Source organism: Pyricularia oryzae, chromosome 1 (genome assembly GCF_000002495.2).
Source record: "Pyricularia oryzae 70-15 chromosome 1, whole genome shotgun sequence".
Classification (NCBI taxonomy): domain Eukaryota; kingdom Fungi; phylum Ascomycota; class Sordariomycetes; order Magnaporthales; family Pyriculariaceae; genus Pyricularia; species Pyricularia oryzae.
The window spans coordinates 3,348,797-3,368,187 of NC_017844.1; the positions used below are offsets into that span (position 1 = coordinate 3,348,797).

Sequence of the window (19,391 nt, forward strand, 5' to 3'; positions counted from 1 at the left end):
ATAGACAATCATGAGGCTCTAGCTCAGATGCCAGGGACAGGTCCGGTGCACGGTACCCACCCGCTGGGACGGGCTGCTGTGCCTCATTGGTCAATTGTCTCAATTCTTTTCGACCGGCCCCAACGGAGCGTCATAGGCTCGAGATAAAGGTTCTCGCCTCTCCGTCGGAAAGGGTTGCCTGCATTTTCTCGCCTGCTGCTTTCCCGCGGATGACTGCTTTTCCGTCATTTTTCCACACCACACACACTCACGCCCCATAAACCCCACCAAACAATCGAACCTTTTTTTTTTTTTTTTTTTTTTTTCTCTCCACGTTTGTTATGTTATCGCAATTTATACGCAAAGTACCGTGATGCAGAATAAGCTTTTCCTCCGTTCCAAGCTTCCCGCTTCACTACTGGGCTTGCAAAAAAGAAGCGGTACGGGTCCACCCGTACTTTGCCGAGTGCTACGAGTTATCCAAGTTTCCTCCCCGCAAGATGGGATGGACTCGCGACCGTACCTTACTTACTCCGTACAGTCGTTGTACTAAGTACCTCGGCTAATCCGGAGGTAGTTATCTGGATAAGTCAGAGTCAGATGATCGGCATCTTGTTTTCTTTTTCTTTCTCACTTTCAATGCATTATCTATCGCTTGTACTCCGTCTGGGTATAACTGCTTGCCAACTCGAACGGCCGAACCGGGGACCTGCGGGACTGGAAAGATAAAAAGCCCGATAAAAAGGTCAGGTTTTGCTTTTTACGAGTTGATAAACTCGCTTTGGTTCGGTGAAGCCTCACACAGACCGCATGCCAATCCCGGGTCACACCCGTGGTTGAGAGCCGGAGAAAGCACCTTTTAGCAAGAGCTTGTGATATCATCCGCCCAAAGTTTGTTGGGTTTATCGTGTGCCCAACAGGCCCTGACTCTGTTCCCAAGCACCTTATCTCCTCACCGGCAGACTGTCATAGCGCCCCTTATCGGATCAACGTGCATTGCATTCAAGGATGGTTTCTATTTCAGGGCGCAATCGGTTCGCAGATTCAGCTCTGCTGTATTTTTATATCTTACATGAGATCCGCCAACCACAATGCAGAGATACCTTCTCCCCAAGGCCAGCCCTCGAGAACGGTGAACATTTCCGGGATGGCCGTCATCTCGGAAAAGACGCAAACTCATCTCCCCCTACCGCTTCTACGTCATCTACAATTCATCTCTGCCCGAGGCCTTGACCACACCCTCATCTGTCTTCTTCTTCTCCTTGATATCAATCTTCTCGTTTGACTGCCATCCAAGCGCCCTAAGCCTCTCTGACAGAATCGGGTGCGAGAAGTGGTAGCTAGCGTACATCCAGTCGGCGTCCATGTTGCTCAGGTTCTGAATCTGGAGCTTAATGAGAGACCGTGCCAGTTCAACCGGGTATCCAAGGCCCTTGGCGAAGTCATCGGCCTGGAACTCGAACTTGCGGCTAAGAATGTTCATACCCAGCTGGATAAGAACATCCATAGGCGCGAGCGCATCAGAGAAGAGCAGGAAGCCAATGATGATGGGTCGCTCAAGAACAAACCCAAAGTCGGCATAGAGAGACTTGTTGTTGATGAAAACGGAAAAGAGCGTGAAGATGTAGAAGAAGTGCGCCTGAGAATTAGGTCAGTAACAGGTAACCCCGCTAGATCTTGACAGGCTTCGAGCCAGGGGTCAACGTACCTGAGCAATGCCAAACAGGCTGGTGGTGTGGCCTAGCTTCCAGTGGCCAAGCTCGTGCGCGAGCACAGCAACGACCTCCTGGGTTTCGCTCTTCTCAATCAAGGTATCGTAGATGACAATGTGCTTCTTCCACGGCAGGCCAAAGAAATAGGCGTTGCTGTGAGCAGAGCGCTTGCTACCATCAATCACATAGAGCTCGTGCAGCGGAAAGTTGAGCCTCTTGGCCAAAGCCTCGACTCCTGTCTTGAGCTCGCCAGGTTCCAGCGGAGACAGCTTGTTAAACAGAGGCAGAATGGCGATCGGGTAGACGGTAATCATGAAGACCTGGAGGAAGGCACCGAACATCCAGAGGTAGTAGAAGAACTGGTCACCAGTCTTTTGGATGATCTTGAGGAAACCAGCCAGGATGGGCGGGGTAAGGACGACGGTGAGCAGCTGAGACTTGATGAGATCCGTGATGAAGAGCTTGGGGGTTTGCTTGTTGAATCCGAACTTCTCCTCGAGGACGAAGGTGTGATAGATCGAGGTGGGCAGCGAGAGAACCTGTTGGATCATGACGAAGGCGAGGACGAAGACGATGGACTGCGAGATTTCTCCGGTGAAGCGGGCAGGCGCATAGCTGAGCAGCAGTCTACCCGACCACGCCCAAAGCTTGGGCAGGACGTCATATTGTATAAAGGCGATGTTCTGGATCTGGCCCCAAAGCTTGCTGACGAAACCGTACTTGGCCTTTGCGCGACCATAAGCCTGACTCTTGTCAAAGACTTCCTGCGAGATTTGCTGCTCGAGAACTTTGGGAGGCTTGGTCTTTTGGAGGACCTGGTACTGGCGGAGAGACAAGAAGCTTTCGAAGAAGTAGTGGGCGAGGGAGAAGCCAACGATCAGCTTCTTCCAGGGAAATAGCGGACGGTCCAAGAACCGCGCGAGACGCTGGAGGGGCGCATAAGCCAGAGTTGTTAGTCTTTCGCGCGCATCATGGGGCTGGCTTTGTTTGAGTTTCTTTTCTTTGATTTCACCACAATAAGCAGAAAGGGAATGCGAACCTGTAGAAAATCCATCGTGGGCAATTATGATTGGCCACAATTGGTGTTGTGAAAGAATTGAAGTTGCAGAATGTGCAAAGGTGTTGTTCGACAGGTGGGATCAAATAGGTACTGACTGAAACGGGTAAGCTGTCCTCCGCGTCGCGCTTAGCTGAGGCAGTCACTGCAGGCAGCCTGGGTGCGGGCAGCCTACGTCAACGTGGCTAGTGGGTCGTTAAACACAGCAAAAAAATATGTGGCGTCGACGAGTCAATCGACTCAATGCGACTGTCATGAATGACTGAATAACAAACATCAAACAAATAGGTACCTATTTACAGTAACTCAAACTCATGCAAGACTCAGCGATTATGTACACAAATGCAGGACGGTTGTTCTTGAGACATTCGCCCAAGGTTTATCAAAACTCTCTTTCGGACAGGCACTTCAAACTCGACACGAAGAACTGGCAAATGCCTGAAGCCTTCAAGGAAAACTTGCAATTCATTCAAGCACGCGGAATTCTCATATTTGCCTTGATCCTCTCCAATAGTTGTTCTCTTGTGTCGGTGCCTTTAGGGTGGAGATTTCTCTGCAAGACATGTCGAGTTAGAATATTCATTGAAATGGAAATTGTTGCCCGAACCAAGTCGGTAGGTAGCCTCAGATGCATTCCATCATTTCCATGTCACTTACAGCAGCAAGCCATCTTCTCATCTCTTCATGCGTCCACGTATCCGGGTCGCCTTTGGGATCGGACTCCTTGGGAAACATATCACCGCCCCAGATGGCCCAGACGGCGGCACCGGTTACCAAACCCGTGAATGCTAGAGAAGCTTGTTAGTGATTGTGCATAGCATTGGGGCTTCATGGCACCAAGCAAGGAGCCGTACCGAGAATAGCATTCTGCATCTTCGAGTCAGCAAGCTGGGTCTAGACTAGTAGGATTTGACAAGGTTCGGTGAGCAACTTCTGACCTTTGACTTCATTGCGTTGTCCAAAGGAGTAGGCATTGTGACGGTGGTGTCAGTGTTCAATATATAAATCCAATGAGGATGTTGCAGGTGTTATTGAAGACGCCTCTTGCTATGGTGGTAATTAAATGCAGGGAAAAATATGCGACTGGTGACGAGGCAACCAAAGGCAGGTTGATGTTGGACAAGACGTGTCAAAAGCTTAATCGCTGTTACGTTTGTTGAGAGACAAAATACAGGTCACATCATCTGAAAATCAAGCATGCGAAACTCATCGAGGTAGAAGCTGTTGCGGAGGACAGATAACGGCGTCCGCCCATCGTCGAACGCGTCAGCCACAAGAGAATGTAGCATATTCGCGGGGTCGCAACGCTGAAGAGCTCCAATCGGCTCCGAGGTTCATGTCTGTAGCTCAGGCAAGTTGAAGCATTATTCTGTTATTATACTTTCACCACGGCTTCCACAAAGTATAAAACGCCATCTTGGATGATGGGATAATATACGACAGCATATTACGTACACCACCATGTATCGCAATTTGGTGACTTTGATGCAGTATGCGAGGAGAAATTGTACTTTTTTTTTTCGGGATGATAGACAGTACCAGCTCGCAACATTTCACTGCTGAAAAGACTCGGACCAATCAGCATCCACAACTGACCAAAATTAGAACCCACTTTTGGGACCGCCAAGTCCCTTGACTTTGCAGTCCCCAAGCCCACAAACCCAAGCTGTGCAGTTACGAAATTCCTCCTCGCAACCAAAATAGCCCCTCGATTTCGACGTCAACTCAATTGCCGCCTCACAACACCGCCAAAATGCCTCGCGAAGTCGCCGACATCAAGAAGGTATTGCTCTAATTCTAGGATGCTGTCTGTGTGCTGTTTTTACGTATAAAGGCAGGCGCTAACCCAAAATTAATAGTTCATCGAGATCTGCCGGAGGAAGGATGCTTCCTGTGAGTTTTCCACGACGACACAAGACAGCTGAACTGTTCCCCGAAACCGAGCGAAAGACGACCGATTGATCACGATCACACTACAACATATCTTTGGTTTCATGTTCTAACGAGACATGTGACGGAATTTTAGCTGCCAGGATCAAGAAGAACAAGAAGTCGAACCAGGTCAAGTTCAAGGTTCGCTGCCAGAAGAACCTGTACACCCTGATACTCAAGGATGCGGAGAAGGCCGAGAAGCTCAAGCAGAGCCTGCCTCCCAGTACGTCAACTCAAACCAAAGATTGAACCACTATCGCATGGCCAGCAGCCGAAAGCGCAGGAATGGACTGGAATGCGTACTTGAAAGGAGCACACAAGGCTGACCGAACGACTCTCCCGTTTAATCTAGGCCTGACGGTCACCGAGGTCAGCAAGAGCGACAAGAAGTCCAAGTCATCATAGATGTCGAAACTTTCATGTTTACTTGTTTATGAGTTCGGCTTTCCTGGCTTGCTGTTTTTTTAGAGGGAGTGACGGACAAGGCAAATAAAAAAAAGGTACTCTTTGAACGACGGTGCATCACGAAGGGATTTTGCATTTTGCAGCAAGAAACCCCAAAGACGGATCGGGGGATTTTTCATGATCATGGCGTCTAGGTGTACACCTCGGAATTCAGGCCTGGCGGGGGCCGTTGAAACAAACGAAGAAAAAAGCATGCCCTGCAAGCTCTTGGGCCCTTTCTCCCTTTACTCTTACTTGTGCCTTTTCTTCTTGTGTGGACTTGGGTCGACATCGACGTCGCTGCCGGTCTGGTGACGGTGTGGTGCCTGCGGCATTCATCGTTGCATGTCGGTGAGAATGATGCTCAGAGATATCTACCCACAGCATTTATTCGGCCGGCTGGCTGGTCGGTTGACTTCCCTGAGTCTGAAAAAAAAATACATATCCCAACGACGCTAAACCCCAAGCAGGCGTTCACCGCGTGTCCTATGGTCTACACGCCACCGCCGGTTAGTTGTACCATGGGCGCATTGCCAAAACTTAAACATATCTGCATGAGCAGCAGTTGGGATCCTTAGCTCACAAAAGCCCCTGAGAGCCACCTCTAGAATTGGTTAGCCTTCTGTCATATGATACCTTGACGAAGTGAGCTGTTGGTCTGATAAGCATCAAGCCTTGTGAGTACATGTCGAATCTTGGAAATTTTCCGTACAAGGTGTGCTAGGTCAAGACAAGACAGGCTCTGGCGCTTTTCCAGACTGATGCGCATTCGATCCTCACATGTGAGCCCGCACTTGACGTGACTGGGCGTCTGTAGCCCAATCTACCACTAGCCAACGGCTTCGGTTAGTAGCCCAGTGTGCGTGTGTGGTTCAACAGATCCATGGCTCAGCAGCCCACGAGATTCGGTCTTCGGGATCCCGGGCGGTAGATTTTTTTTAAAAAAAAGAATGCATGTGCTTCGACAACGGCGTAAAGCTGCAATGATCAGGCATCGCTTGGGGTTATAATGCATACATGCATCACGAATTTGCTAGCTCAGTCGGCGACAAGAAATACTACTTGGTAGCACAGGAGACTGGTAACAATCTGGAAGTGGCTAGTCGAAGCTGCAAAGACAGGAAACATTCTACACTCTTTTATCGGGTAGTCGGGAACCATGAGGATCAGTTCCTTTGACTTTGATGGAAAGATTTGTGTGTCACGACGAGGTAAGAACGGAGCTATCTGAAACTTCTGACCAGGGCTGAGCATGGGAACGTATCGAAATTGATGCTGGACAACACATCCAGTCTATGTATATATGCTATACAAGTGGTGTGGACTTATCTCGGAAACAATATCGCCAGTGGATTGGTATATTTACACGGAAACTGCCGTTGACGCGTATACTATCCGTCCTCGACACCAAATCTGAATGACTGACTACCAAGGAAGTGTGTAGTGGCAAGGGCTATTTCATGAGGTCTTCCTGGCAATCAAGATATGACCGGCCCTGTAACTCGAGGATGGTCCGGTCCACCTTAAAGAAGCCGATGTTCACGTCTAGTCTGTCATTGGTGCACTGAGTGAATGAAGGACGCACGTTTGTGACCCGACTGCGTGTCGGTAAGCGGTAGAATAGAAATCGCTAAACCCTTTCTACTTCGCTACTGCATACTATAGCAGCAAGTGATGTCAATGGTGGCTATTTATAATTACTCTACAATAGGATAAAGTGGAAAAGCGGGAGGCAAGCCAGGGACCAAGACCATGTTCGAATTACCCGGTGAAATGGCTCGGCCGGAGTGACACAGCGTGTAAGTAGTGTGCCCGACCAAAAGACGCTTGACCTGGCTGAGCTGCTGAGCTTTTGTTTCTTGTTGCTGTTGGCATGAGCCATGAATAAACAAACATATCAAGGAGAGAAAACACAGGTCGCCAATGTCACGCAAGTTTTGTGTCAAGTTCTTTAATCATTAGCATTTACAAGAATCTAATCGTATTTTTCATCGTTAAAATCCCGTTATATGCATCATCCCCCCTGACAGCAGGGAGCTTTTACAGCAAGAATCCATACCCGGTCGTTGAAAGATGCTTCGGGTCCGACCAAGCCACTCGCTGCTCCAGGAACGTTTAAAAACGCAAACCTGGAGATGGGGCCAGATCAACCCTAAGACTGCTGAGAGCCACTTCCCCCAACACCCCGAGAACCTCCTCCTGACAGCAAAAGCCCCTTTGCCATCAAGCCAGCGTCGTCGAAGACATTTACAAGTCGTCGCAGTAGTCGATGGTGCTGGTGACGGTGACGGTGGGGGTGGGGGCAGTGCTGACAGCAGAGGTGATGCCCCAGCAGTTGCAAGCCGAAGCGTAGGCGGCGTCAGACGAGCAGGCGGTGGCGTAGGTGGGCTTGACGTTGGAGGTGGCCTGGCGGATCTCGAGGATGGCGTCACGCTTGATGACGGCGGTGCCCTCAGCCTCGACGGTCACGGTCACGGTACTGGAGAGGCAATGTTAGTATATAGTTTGTGAATATTATGAGACCCTAGAAACCCTTCGGGTGTACATACGTAGCAGGCGGGGTGACGACGGTGGTCTGGAAGCTGGAGCAGTCGGCCTGGCGGACCGAGAGGGGAGCAGGGCGGTCCTGGACTCCGGTGATGGCACGGTTGCAGTTGTTGCCGGCACACTCGCGCTTCTCAACGACGCTGCCAAAGGCGAGCGAGACGAGCGACAGAATGGCGATGACCTTCATGTTGACTGAGTTTTCGTTGGAGGAGGTTGAAACCGTAAAGTTGGCAACGAAATTGAATAAATCAGGGCCTTTATTCGTCGACTTGAGAGAGAAGCTGAGGGGGTGAAGAAAGGGAAAAGAAGAAAACCCGCATCGAGGAGGGTTGGGAGGGCTGCCGTGATATACTTTTGACTTTTGCTACCACCCTCACTGCATACATACCCATGGGGTAGGAGGAGGGTTGGCAGGCGGAGTACACCGGCCAGGGGTAAAATGGATAGGGCCCATGACGAAAATGGAAGACAGCAAGATTGTCTCCGTCCTTTACCCTCTTCGCCCTGTCGTCGTCGGTGTTAGCCCTGCAGGCCATGCATGCAGGTGTGGGAAAGTACCTGCCCGAGAAGGGCAAGGCCAAGCAAACGACGCGAGTATGGGGTGGTTCAATAATATTGGCAACCCCCCCGGTCCACGGTCCGATGCCACCATGAGCCCTGGCTTGGGATTCTGAGCTGCAAACTTGGTACCTGTTCAACACGACTCTGACTCCTTTTGTTCTGATAAGCAGGCCAACCAGGCTCAATCAAAGGTTGTTTGTTTTCCTTTTTTTGATAATATACTCACTGCGCAGACACTGGTGCGGGCTGAGGTCTCATGTTCCCGCACTCGGGTTACATAGACCAGAAAGCCATATCTCAGGTGGATCAGGAATCGATAGAGAAACGAGTAAATTGGGGTTGCCTGGACCGACATCCCACAGCCTGTCTTTTCCGTGGTCCCAACGGCTTGGCTTGGGTGGATGCCACCCATGCCATCTTGGCAGCTGTGATTGATTGCCTGGTCAAGCCGGAGAAGGCTCCTCCTCACCGGGAGAGGCGGCGAACATGATATCGCCCGGGCTATTCCACCTATGGGAGGTGGCCGTCTAGGAGGAGGAGCCAAGAAGACCTATTCGGTGAAAGAGGAATCCCTCTGTACCAGCGAGTATTTCCAGCACACGATTCTGGACCAGCCCGCTGGAGCAACACATCCGGATGCGTGAAGTCACCACATTAACCCCAAGTTGTGAATCCGTTAAAAAAAAAGAAAAAAAAATCTGTGATAAGTAATCAGGGCAATCATAATCAGTTCTCAACATAAACATTGATCAAAGCGCCAGGTTATAGAGTGTGCGATATATGCAGGGGCGAAATGAAGTAGCATGAACCCAATGAACGATGACTTCCCGCACACGCACACACGTGGTTGTGGAACTCTGTTCACAGAAGTGAGTCTCCTCACACAACAAAGATTCTTGGGAAATGGGCAAGATGGCTTCGCTGCCGACCCGGAGCAAGGTTGTTTCCCTTCTCCAATTTCCGATCAACAGCCCAGCTCCACTCTTTTTTTACTGCTTATCCATCGGTGGAGAGCCTTTTTAGCCGTAAAGAAGATAGAAAGAAAAAAAAAAAAAAAAAAAAAAAAAAAAAGACTCCCCCCAATTTCTGGATCACGGTTGGGGAGGGCGAGGTCTGATTGGCGGTGGTCATTCGCCCAGTGAGGAGGTCGGCTCAGGGTAAAGTCCCAACCGCCATGGCGACAGTCAAAACCCGCCTAGGCAGACCTCACCAAGCTCGCCCGCAAGGCGCTGGCTATTATTCTGGTACGTACTGCAGGGGATCGTATTTTCCCCGCTTCAGCTGAGAGGGGGCAATGAAATTGATGATTGCGGGACACCGCTTTCGCGCTGCAGGTGCGACAATCCGGGTTGACATCCGAGACGGGTGAATACAATTTGTACACTTGGAGTATAGGTAGTCTTGGTTATCTTCTCAACTTGGTCCAGCAATGTCTAATACTTTCGTAGTACAGGATATACTTGTCATCGATGGGTTGAATCAAGAAAGATGGGTGGTGACATGGAGCTTTGCGGAGACTCTCGGCTAGACGGATCGCTTGCAAGTGTACCAACAAGCAGTTCTTCGATGAAGCGTATTCCGTAATCTCGTGGATCGCTTCTTAATTCAGCCCTCTATCGCAGTAGGGAAAAAAAAGGATCAATGGGGGGAAAATCTGAGGATAACAAATGAAATGCAAACATCGCCACACAGGCTACCTTTACTTCGTAATTTTCCAAGCTAATATGACCTCGTTGCGGGGGATGCTTTCGTTTCTGGAAGGTGCACTCACGCCAAGCGTCAGGGGTACCAGCCCATCCTGGGCGGCCCGCTAAAGGACTGACCAGCCCCTTTGCCTTATTGTTCGCCCGTTGAAAGAGATCTGTGCTTCCCCCGGCAAGCCTGGTGCCATCTCGTCAATCGGGCTCACAGCACCACAAGCACCTACCTACTTTGGGTCCCATGGCTTAATTTTGGGGGAGAGGGAGAGAGAGAGAGAGAGAAGAGATAAACAATCTTTCATAATCAACCACAAATATCGCAAAGCCTGCCCCTGTGTGGCTTGGCAAACACCTGCCTCGCTCGTCCATGTGTTCCAAGACATTTTGTTTATCAGCATAAGCTACTTCGTACGCTTGCAAGGCTTGCTACGGGTATTATCTGGATGCCTGCTTGTCAGTTGGGTTCAGCTGAGAATGTCCCCCGGTCACCAACCAACCACTCGTGCCATTCATATACACGTGCGGATAGCTGCGTGCTGTCTTTGTCTTGTGTGTCTCCGCTTCCAAAATTATACAAATCTCGTGTTTTCATGCTGTCCTACAGTAAAGCAAGGCACAGCCCTCCCCGAGATAAATCATAAGGCCAAGCTCAGGGGCCAAGCAACGGGATCGAGTACCGCCGCTACAATGTCCGCGAGATAGGTCTGTGAGACGTCAAGGTTTTGGATATAGATGATAATACCAAGACAAGGCCGCCACGACTTTCCTCCAGTGAAAGCTATGCTTCAGGCAAAAGTCCGCTGGGCAATGCGGGTCGTTTGTCAACCATTGATCTTGGAGGTTTGTTTTGGGTTGAATGGGTCTGAATGGACCTTGCTTGACAAGAACAAATCAAGGTTTTAAATCAGGCGAGCCTACAAACGGCGAGCCCCTCAGAAGTGCCTTGTACGAGCTGCCACAAGAAACAATAAAGTCACGGAATTGAACTGGTATCTTTGTTCTGATAGTATCAGTATTCCAACCCTGGAGCCCCTGACCATCACCCCTTCCCAAGATTTACTCTACCTACTCCTCGTCAGTCATAGCAGTTGCCATCACCGTCCATATAAATTTTTTATTTTTTTGTGTCCATCAGCCAAAAACAATGTTTACGCCCATTTCCTTGCTAACGACTCTCCACATGTCAGCCGTCCCCTTGAGTTCTCGTGAGCAGGCCATGGACAGCTGAGCAGGGCTCGTGTCTGATCGCACACCTTCTCCCCTCACAGTCTCTTCAGTTCCGCCTTCGGCCCTTCTCCAAACTTCTTGGACAATGTCCCATGCCCGCTCGATGTTGGTCATGCCTTGCCTCTTGTCGATGGCCGCAAAAGCCGTCCGCGCAGTATCGCGATCAGCCCCGGTCACAGCCTCACACGCAGCGACGAAGAGCGGCCACAGCAGTGCACCCATCGGCCCTTGGTGTTCCACCGTCGCCGCGCAGTGCCTCAGCGACAGGTTTGCATGGCGCTGGACGAGCGGGTGATCGCGTGGGTGCGAAAGGACAGTACGGTACAGGTAGACGAGGGCTGAATTGCGGTATGCGAGGGCATTGTTGAGAATAGAGTGTAGGCGAGCCGAGTCGCCACCGGACCTCTTCTCTTCTCCTGTGGAGTTTTCGTCTTTCGCAGCAGTGGTATCTTCAACCAGCTTGGTCGGATCGCTCTCGTGCAGGACCCATCCGGTCGGCAGGTTAGGGGTCCATCCAAGCAATGCAGCCTCCACAGCACCGACTGTGGTTTCGAATTCGGTTCGTAGCACCGCGACTTTACCGTTGTGGCCAGCGTCACGCGCGTTTGCGACATCGGTCTTGAGCGGGAGGAGGGCGGATAGACGATGGATGATAGGCCACAGCGTTGTGGCCATTCCCAGAAGACTGTCCACGTTGTTGAGAGTCGAAGTGGCGGTTGGTGCCGATATCGGGAACGGCACGAGACAGCCTGCTGCCGGGGCTGTAGACAGAGGCGCTGTGCCAAACGAGAGAGCCGCGATCACGTCGTAGAAGCGGAATGCCTATAAACAGACGGTTAGATATTTTATTTCCGAAAAGAGTAAAACGGTGTACTTACTCGCTCGAGGAAGATCCCTGTCGAATCAAGGGGCTCGGGATTCGAGCACATGACTGTCAGGGCGCCCTTGAGGTGACCCTCGACAATGTTGGAGCGACCTCTCTGAACCAGCTATTTTGGATTCAAGTCAGCGACCTGTCACGAAGAGTGGCGTATAATGATCTGCGGAGCTTACCACTTCATAATAAATGAGTAGCATAATCGCCGCCAGGACCTCGTTCCTATTCACGCCAGCATTGTGCATCCGTATCAACCCGGCAAGCCCCTGAATAGCCCGGTGGTGAAAGTATAGCGACTTCTCACCACCTTTCACATCCACGCCTCTGTGTTCCAAGTGCGCCCCCGCGAGTGCAAACACCGCATCGGCAACGGGTGAGTTGTTGCCGCCGCCACCGCCACCACGCATCAGAGGCAGAACAAGCTGCTGGAATGGATTACCCGTCTCCTCACGAAAAACAATCAAATGAGAAAGGACGTTGCAAAAGTGATCGACCAACGACCTTTGGCGTGGGTTTTCGGAAAATTCCGAAAACGAAGGGCATGTGAATTCGAGGAGAGGCGAGCGGACAGTCGCAGGGGAGCATATTGTAAGGTCGGTGCTGAAGATGGTGTTTCCGGCGGTTGTGTTTGTTGCAACGGTTGTCGTCGACGTGAATGAGCTCCTCCTGTCGTGCTTGATCCCGATCAGCCCTGCGCCTCCTCCCCCAATGTCGATTTCTTCCTCGCCGTCGTCGTCGTCTTCCTCGTATCTGAGCACCCTTGGTTGAGTAGTCGAGCTGAGTGGTCCGGTGAAATCTTCATCCGGATTTATTATAACCGAACTGGTCTCAAGGGGAGCTGCTGCAAGTAGGACATTTGGATCAAAAGTGTCGTCAAGTGGAGAGAATATGAGATCATCGTCAAATGAATCAGGCATGCTTGCTTGCCAAGGCTGATGTCCCCAGTCATGTGAGACGCGTTGATGTTGGCTGAGGTGGTCCTCGCAGGCGTCGAACCTATCAAATCGGGCGCCATGGTCGTCTTCTTCAGCCTCATGTTGGTGGGATCCGTTGGTAGACGCGTCGGCCAGCGAGGTAATGAAAGAATCACGCTTCCTGCGCTGCCTGGGTCTAACCGGCTCATAAACACATGAGCTCCCTCGCTCCGCACAGCGGGAGCACTGCGGTCGTTCCTCGTTACATTTCTTTTTCTATATTTCGCCAAATTCTCAAACGGTCAGCTTTGCTAGAAACGCTTTTCGGTTGTGATTTGCAAGTATAGTGGCTGCATAGCATATCGCTCGCAACCACACCGTCATTGTATTGGGGATAAGCGGCGGGAGCGTGGGGGGACCTAGGTAAGCAAGTGAAGCTGAGAACAAGACGGACCCTTTCTTTGCTGTAAGCATGGGGGGTTTTCTGTTAGCAATCCTATCCGAGCGGCTGAAAAAGCGTTCAAGCAATGGCGGGAAGATCATACCAGGATGTGCAACCTGAAATAGTGGCCAAGAAGACGAAAGTCAGTCAACCCAGTCCACAGATGGTAACCACTACCGCGCTACAAGCCAGCCGAACTCACCAGCTCTTGACCGACGCTTCGGGGCCTTGGGGGCAGCGAGTTTTGTGAATAGCAGCATGATGGCAAATTGGGGGCTATTCCATCAGTTGAAGTCTGCAGTCGTGTATATGGCAACAATTTTGCATCCTTTTGTCTAAGACAACGACCACGACCGGGTGGGTGAGCAGGGCAAACTAGAGTATTGTAAGGGCCCAAAATTTAAAAAGGAACAAAGGGGACAAAAAAGAATAAAATAGAAATTTCACCCAGCCCAAGGCAAATAAAAAGGGACCCCCTCTAGGCGCGAATGAGAAAAAAAGGGACAAGGCAAAGTCGACGATCCCCATTTTTCAAGCTCTCCTTTTTCTCTCTTTTGTTTTCTCCCCTCTCCACACACGCCACGGCTCCGCGTAAATCATCGCTGGGCATACCTTGCGCCCCCGGAGGGTTTCTATGGAACATTGGAGGGCTGTGATGTGGTACCTGGCGGTCGAGACGTGGAGAAATTTGCGGGGTTGGCCTTGGAGAAATGTGGTCACGCGCGAGACAAGTCCGCTAGGTGGTTTTTGGAGGGTAATTTACCTTGCTTGTGCCTGCTTTTTTTTTTCATTCCTTCTTACTTCGTACCATGTCGACATGTGCCTATACCCTATACTGTATACACGTTACGTCCTGCCCATCGGCAACTGGGTTTCGCGACCACTTTGTATGGAGTATAATGAGGGACCTAGCTTTACTCGGCTACTAAAAGGGGCAAATGTCCCGACGCCTTGGATTGTGTTTATTACAGACAATGCTAGATTCCATCTCGCGTCCATGATATGGATCAATGCTATCCCCTGTTTTACGTGGTACGATTGATGCAACTTCGGTGTTTTCGATTGTTCCCGAGAAGGGCGTATTGAGGAAAATGGCAGCGTCACGATTCGAAGCATCGCCACTAGGGTGAGTAGATCTTTGGGTAAATACCCTGGGCACCTAGGTATTATGTAGGTAGGTATGTAATTAATTAGGTGCAAAGTATGTATAGTATTTCTCTTCTCAAGTTTCTTCTTGTACAATACTCGCCAAGTACCTGGCACAGTCTGGCTTTACGTAACCATTTGGTGTTGTACGAAGTACTTCGTACGTTTGTACTCAATGGTGTGGTAGCGAGTATTGTAGGGATGGAAGACCTAGAAGCTAGAGTGTGTAGGGTTACTAGGGTACGCGCCTTGTATTTTTTGTTGGACAGCAAAGTGGAGGAGTGCGCAATTCATTGATTGTTCACATCGCCGAGCCCACCTTAACCGACGGTGGAGGACCACGGCCCCCCCCCCCTCCACGTTCGGCTTTTACCGGTTGAATAGGGTGAGCGTGGTAATTAAGGGAAAGTGACTTACATACCCTAACCCGGGGACATGTCCAGTTGCCAGCCTACCGGCAGATGCCCGTTGTCTATCTCGTACAGGTAGCCGGGCTGTTGCCTGCTCTATCTGGAATCGCCACACTGATCTGTGCCTGCTGATCTTCAACTATACGATTTCCCTGAACAGACTAGGTACTCCGCAACATTCACACTTTGCATTTTCAAGATTCACCAGACTAGCAGATCAAGCATTGAACTATGGAACGGTCACATGCCCGATCATTCGGTCCGTCAGTTGTGGGTCTTTGGGATACTACCTACGCACTGGGGTGTCGGGACCGTGTACATTTCAAGGCGTCGAAAATTAGAAACCCTTGCTTCCTCGTATGCCGCCCATCTCTCAAAAACTCTCCCCCTGCAGCCCCCAACTTACCTGGGTACGTGGTGCGACAGTCGCAGTATGGAAAACACCACCACGTGGAGCTTACGAGGTTGTAGTGAATTTTTGGTTACCACCTTGTGCGAGCTCAGGTTTATTGCGTTTATGTGTAAGCAAAAAGAAAAAGAGAAGATCAAATAAAGAAGGCACAGATTACGATGCTGACGGGGCAAGATACATATACCTATCCATGGCTGCCTAGACTACAACTACAACACCTTACCTAAGGTACATACCGGTACGGTAAGACGCCGTCTCGGCGTCGAGCAGACAAGGATCGAGGCGTCCTTCAATATCGATCGAAGACTTCACTTGTTCGGTAGGCCAAAAAAAAAAAAAAAAAAAAAAAAAACCACGCTTGGCATACATGGAATCAAAAAGGCCCCCGCATCTCTGTTTAGTGCATTATGCCCTTCCCTCCCCTTCCCACCCTCCTCCCTTTCAACGGCCAGGCCATGCACCCATGGCGGCAACGCGGGAATGGAATGGCACGTTGCAACGACTACTATTTGTGGATTGGGACAGAGAGCGTCGTCCGTTCTCGGCCCTTTGCAACCTTCCCCCAGCTCAGAGCAAAACATACCATAGCCCATCTTCACTTGACCCTCTTGTCACTGCGGCTGATTGGTGTGTGTGAGCCTGCGATGGTGCATATTCGGTTTTCGAGGGCCTCCTTCTCATTCGCCAGTCTCGCATCTTGCGTGGATGCTGTAGTGCTGATGCCAGGCTTCTGGGCACGACTGTGGGTGGATTCTTTCTTACTACAGATGGCAGACACACCCTCGTCTAAGGTCATCCTCTTCCGTCAATCTACCCTTTTCTCCTTTCGTCCACCTGCTTTGCTCGTTTGTCTCTCCATTCCAATTTTGGCATATTCTTCTCCGGTGGATCTCGATGCTGTTGGCGGTGAAATGTCTCGATAACAAGCAAAAAGTCAGTTCATGACTGCGGCGGCCTGCATTTGTCTTGAGCAAGAAGCCTTGCATCTATTGATATTGTCTCATGAAGTCAGGCTTCTTAGGCAAGGTACTTTTTGAACTGGCTGTAATCGGTCAGCATATCAATGGCGCAGTCGATAACATGACTGCCGTGTCGCTGCCGGCCGGATCGCCTCCTCGTCGCCCATCGACGTTTGCTGGGCCTCAGCCTTGCTTGCAGCTCAAAAAATTTGTGGTTCGGAGGTGTTGCGGCATTCAATAATGTTGTTGGTTGTGCATGTGTTGCTGCGACCCCAAAAGTCTCTCACCCACCCACACACGGAGGAGGACCTGTTGCTTTGCCCACCCCGAGTCCTGGTTAACCGATGTAGTTGGGGGTTGTTGCATAAGCCACTTTGTGATAGTACCACGGTTTTCCTCCGCCCTTGCTTCACGCTGAATACATCCTCTGGTGCCCGCCCGCGTGATTCCGTTTCTTTTGCTTCATCTGTCTCTTTTTGCAAAAATTGGCCTCAACTTTCTCTCCTTCCGCATTGAATGCCATGGTTTTCAACTGTGGAAGGTATAGAGTGTAGGAGCTGGACCGAAATACCTCTGGTGATCCACGGTGCAGTATTTCAAGATACTTGCAGTTACCCCAGAAGCCCGCCAAGATATTCCTGTACGCCAGCCTGGGCCCTGGAGCCCGGATTCGATACCTCGGGGTCATCGCTAGCAACAAACCCAACGAAAAAAAGAAAGAAAAAAAGGAATCAGCAGCAGTGCGGTCGACAGTGTTGCCCTCAAATACCATGGGCGTCGTCGTAGCATGTTTACTGGGTTCATTCCTTCAGAACAGCGTGGACGCTTCGCTTTTAGGGAAGAAAAATACCGTGCACAGAATACAAAAGGTTCATGTGGTTGAGCATGCCGTTCTTGGAAAGCGCGCGTTAACCTGTCCGGTCGACCATCACTCATGTCCAGACTCACTGGGCGGCGACTGCTGTCCTCAGCGGTATGGGTGTGCCACAGATAGCTGCTTCGTCACAACGGCAGGGACTGGCATGGCCTGTGGGAGAAGGGGATACTACAACTGTCCGCTAGAAGCCGGCACTGGATGTTGTCCCGAAGGTAAGAGTGGACACGCTTCGTAGTGGCCAAACGACGGCTACTTTTCGTAATAGACACATAAGTTGCCATATGATAAATCCTCAGATCTAACACCCAATCTTGTCTTACAGGTTACGTATGCGAAAGAGATGGCATATGCTCCCCCCCTGAGGGTGTTACATACAGCATCGAATGTCCCGCCGGCAACTTCCAGTGTCCCATGTCCGATGGAGGGGGCTGCTGCAGGAGCGGAATGGCTTGCGGGAAAAACCTGTGCTATGCGACCACGCCTCAGACCTTTGTCATTACAAGGCCTATCACGGCCGTTACGAGCGGTAGAACTACTACAGTTACAGCCGTGATCACAACAGTATCCACCCCCATTCCTGCAGCAATTCCCAGTGACACAAACATTGGCCTGCCCAAACTCTTTGTCACGTCTGTTCCCAAGGTTGAACCTGTCGAGACACCAGAAGGCTCCGGTGGGCTTACCAGCGCCCAAATCGGCGGCATTGCTGGGGGCGTTGCAGCAATTGTGGTTATCGTCCTGGCTGCAACGTTTCTTATTTTCCGCCGTCTCAGGAAGCACGAGCAGGTTATCGCGCAGTCGACGACCCTCGGGACGTCCTCTGTTGGTGGCCGAAGCTCCAAGACGGGCGGCAAGAGCGGCATGACCCAAATCCGCGTTACCCCCTATCCCAGACCAACTCAGTCGACCATCGATGCGATGGAATATGACGACCTTCTTGAGACCAGCACCGCAGTATCGACGACGGCGCCCCATTCATTTAACCGTGCCGATTCGGACATCATTTCCATGCCGTCATCCCGCCCCACGCCAGACCTGCGCCACATGAGCGTCGACTCGTCGGCTGCAAGCCAGGCCGGCTACTTTGACCTGCCAGCCGGCACCTACGCCAACCGCCAGCAAACACCCGGCGGCCTCGGCATCCGCTCCAGCATGGACTCGTCAACGACTGGCGCTTCGAACGTGGCCGAGCTGATGAGCTCCACCGCAGTCAACGCCGCCACCGCCGCGACGAAGCGCGCCCGCCACGTGAGCAACGCCAGCGAGCTCTCGTGCAAGAGCAGCAGCGTCGAGCTCCCGGCCGCAGGTCTCGGATCGCTCAGCCTCCCCGCCGAACTCGGCCACGGCCAGCAGGTGGCGGAGCTGCAGGCGGATGAGAGTACAGGAGGAACGCGGAGGCGAGCGGCCAGCAGTGGGCCGTCTGCACCGACGGCCCTCGCACACCCGCCGATGGTGCACCAGCGCACCGGGCAGCAGCCGCTCGACGTGGTGAGCGAGAACTCCGAAGTCATGCACGGCTATTACGGCTCATCGGAGCACACTGGACAGACGGAGGCTGGGTTGACGCTCGGGCATGACATCAGCTCGCCGTTGGACACTCGGTTCCAGTTGGCAAAATCGGCGGATGCACATAATGCCTGACTAGGATGCCGGATTCCACATCCAAACCCCTGATGGTGTAGTTGGTTCATCACGTCTGACTGTAATCTGCCCAGTTGTAATCAGAAGGTCACCGGCTCGACTCCGGTTCGGGGGAACATGAAATCAATATTTCATTCTTTTTTTCATTTTTATATATATTTTTGACCGGTTTCCTTGTCTCTTTTTTGGCGTCCAGGTCTCGCTTCGTCGGATCGGGTGTTCAAAATCTTTCCTACTGGTTCTTGGATTCTGTCGTTTGTTTCTGTTGTTGTGGTCAATTTGTTTGACAATATCTGGGAAATGTGTGCACATATATGGGGCTTACTAGGGCAGGCGTTCTTATTTTCCGGCAAATGTACTTGACAAACATGTTGACAACATCAGCATTATACAAAATCATGCAAAGAGACTCTTTTGGTACGCATTGTCCAATATTATACCATAGTATGTTTGTCATTGTGAAGAAAATTGAACTTATAATCCCAAACCAAAAAAATAAAAAAGTAAAGACCAACGCCAAGTAAAGGGACCACTACCCCGGGGGAACTTACTCC

At 51.0% G+C, this 19,391-nt stretch overlaps 7 protein-coding genes and 1 non-coding gene across 8 annotated transcripts; 4 read left to right on the plus strand and 4 right to left on the minus strand.

Moving 5' to 3' along the window:
• Positions 1-957: 957 nt before the first annotated feature.
• Positions 958-2,926, minus strand: MGG_06951 (CAAX prenyl protease 1). Its single transcript, XM_003709646.1, has 3 exons — positions 2,731-2,926; positions 1,688-2,617; positions 958-1,618 (listed from the first exon to the last, which is right to left on the minus strand). Exons 1-3 carry the CDS (start codon positions 2,743-2,745, stop codon positions 1,184-1,186), a joined length of 1,380 nt encoding a protein of 459 aa, XP_003709694.1. The 5' UTR covers positions 2,746-2,926; the 3' UTR covers positions 958-1,183.
• A 29-nt stretch (positions 2,927-2,955) lies between these two features.
• Positions 2,956-4,136, minus strand: MGG_16223 (uncharacterized protein). The gene is made up of 4 exons (XM_003709647.1): positions 3,687-4,136; positions 3,603-3,615; positions 3,406-3,536; positions 2,956-3,301 (listed from the first exon to the last, which is right to left on the minus strand). The coding sequence occupies exons 1-4, from the start codon at positions 3,720-3,722 to the stop codon at positions 3,218-3,220; spliced, it is 264 nt and encodes an 87-aa protein (XP_003709695.1). The 5' UTR covers positions 3,723-4,136; the 3' UTR covers positions 2,956-3,217.
• Positions 4,137-4,406: 270 nt separating this feature from the next.
• MGG_06952 (ribosomal protein L38e) lies at positions 4,407-5,419 on the plus strand. Its single transcript, XM_003709648.1, has 4 exons — positions 4,407-4,531; positions 4,608-4,641; positions 4,775-4,903; positions 5,033-5,419. The coding sequence occupies exons 1-4, from the start codon at positions 4,502-4,504 to the stop codon at positions 5,083-5,085; spliced, it is 246 nt and encodes an 81-aa protein (XP_003709696.1). The 5' UTR covers positions 4,407-4,501; the 3' UTR covers positions 5,086-5,419.
• A 1,657-nt stretch (positions 5,420-7,076) lies between these two features.
• Positions 7,077-8,064, minus strand: MGG_06953 (uncharacterized protein). The gene is made up of 2 exons (XM_003709649.1): positions 7,674-8,064; positions 7,077-7,603 (listed from the first exon to the last, which is right to left on the minus strand). Exons 1-2 carry the CDS (start codon positions 7,856-7,858, stop codon positions 7,372-7,374), a joined length of 417 nt encoding a protein of 138 aa, XP_003709697.1. The 5' UTR covers positions 7,859-8,064; the 3' UTR covers positions 7,077-7,371.
• A 1,218-nt stretch (positions 8,065-9,282) lies between these two features.
• MGG_16224 (uncharacterized protein) lies at positions 9,283-9,760 on the plus strand (the record flags this gene model as incomplete). The annotated part of the gene is made up of 2 exons (XM_003709650.1): positions 9,283-9,476; positions 9,681-9,760. The coding sequence occupies exons 1-2, from the start codon at positions 9,407-9,409 to the stop codon at positions 9,758-9,760; spliced, it is 150 nt and encodes a 49-aa protein (XP_003709698.1). The 5' UTR covers positions 9,283-9,406.
• A 1,145-nt stretch (positions 9,761-10,905) lies between these two features.
• MGG_06954 (uncharacterized protein) lies at positions 10,906-14,185 on the minus strand. The gene is made up of 6 exons (XM_003709651.1): positions 13,595-14,185; positions 13,496-13,508; positions 13,405-13,414; positions 12,213-13,226; positions 12,038-12,148; positions 10,906-11,981 (listed from the first exon to the last, which is right to left on the minus strand). The coding sequence occupies exons 1-6, from the start codon at positions 13,650-13,652 to the stop codon at positions 11,064-11,066; spliced, it is 2,124 nt and encodes a 707-aa protein (XP_003709699.1). The 5' UTR covers positions 13,653-14,185; the 3' UTR covers positions 10,906-11,063.
• Positions 14,186-16,771: 2,586 nt separating this feature from the next.
• MGG_06955 (uncharacterized protein) lies at positions 16,772-19,339 on the plus strand. The gene is made up of 2 exons (XM_003709652.1): positions 16,772-17,408; positions 17,519-19,339. Exons 1-2 carry the CDS (start codon positions 17,090-17,092, stop codon positions 18,835-18,837), a joined length of 1,638 nt encoding a protein of 545 aa, XP_003709700.1. The 5' UTR covers positions 16,772-17,089; the 3' UTR covers positions 18,838-19,339.
• Positions 18,864-18,952, plus strand: MGG_20071. The gene has a single exon. It is a non-coding gene; the product is annotated as a tRNA-Tyr (tRNA).
• Positions 19,340-19,391: the final 52 nt, after the last annotated feature.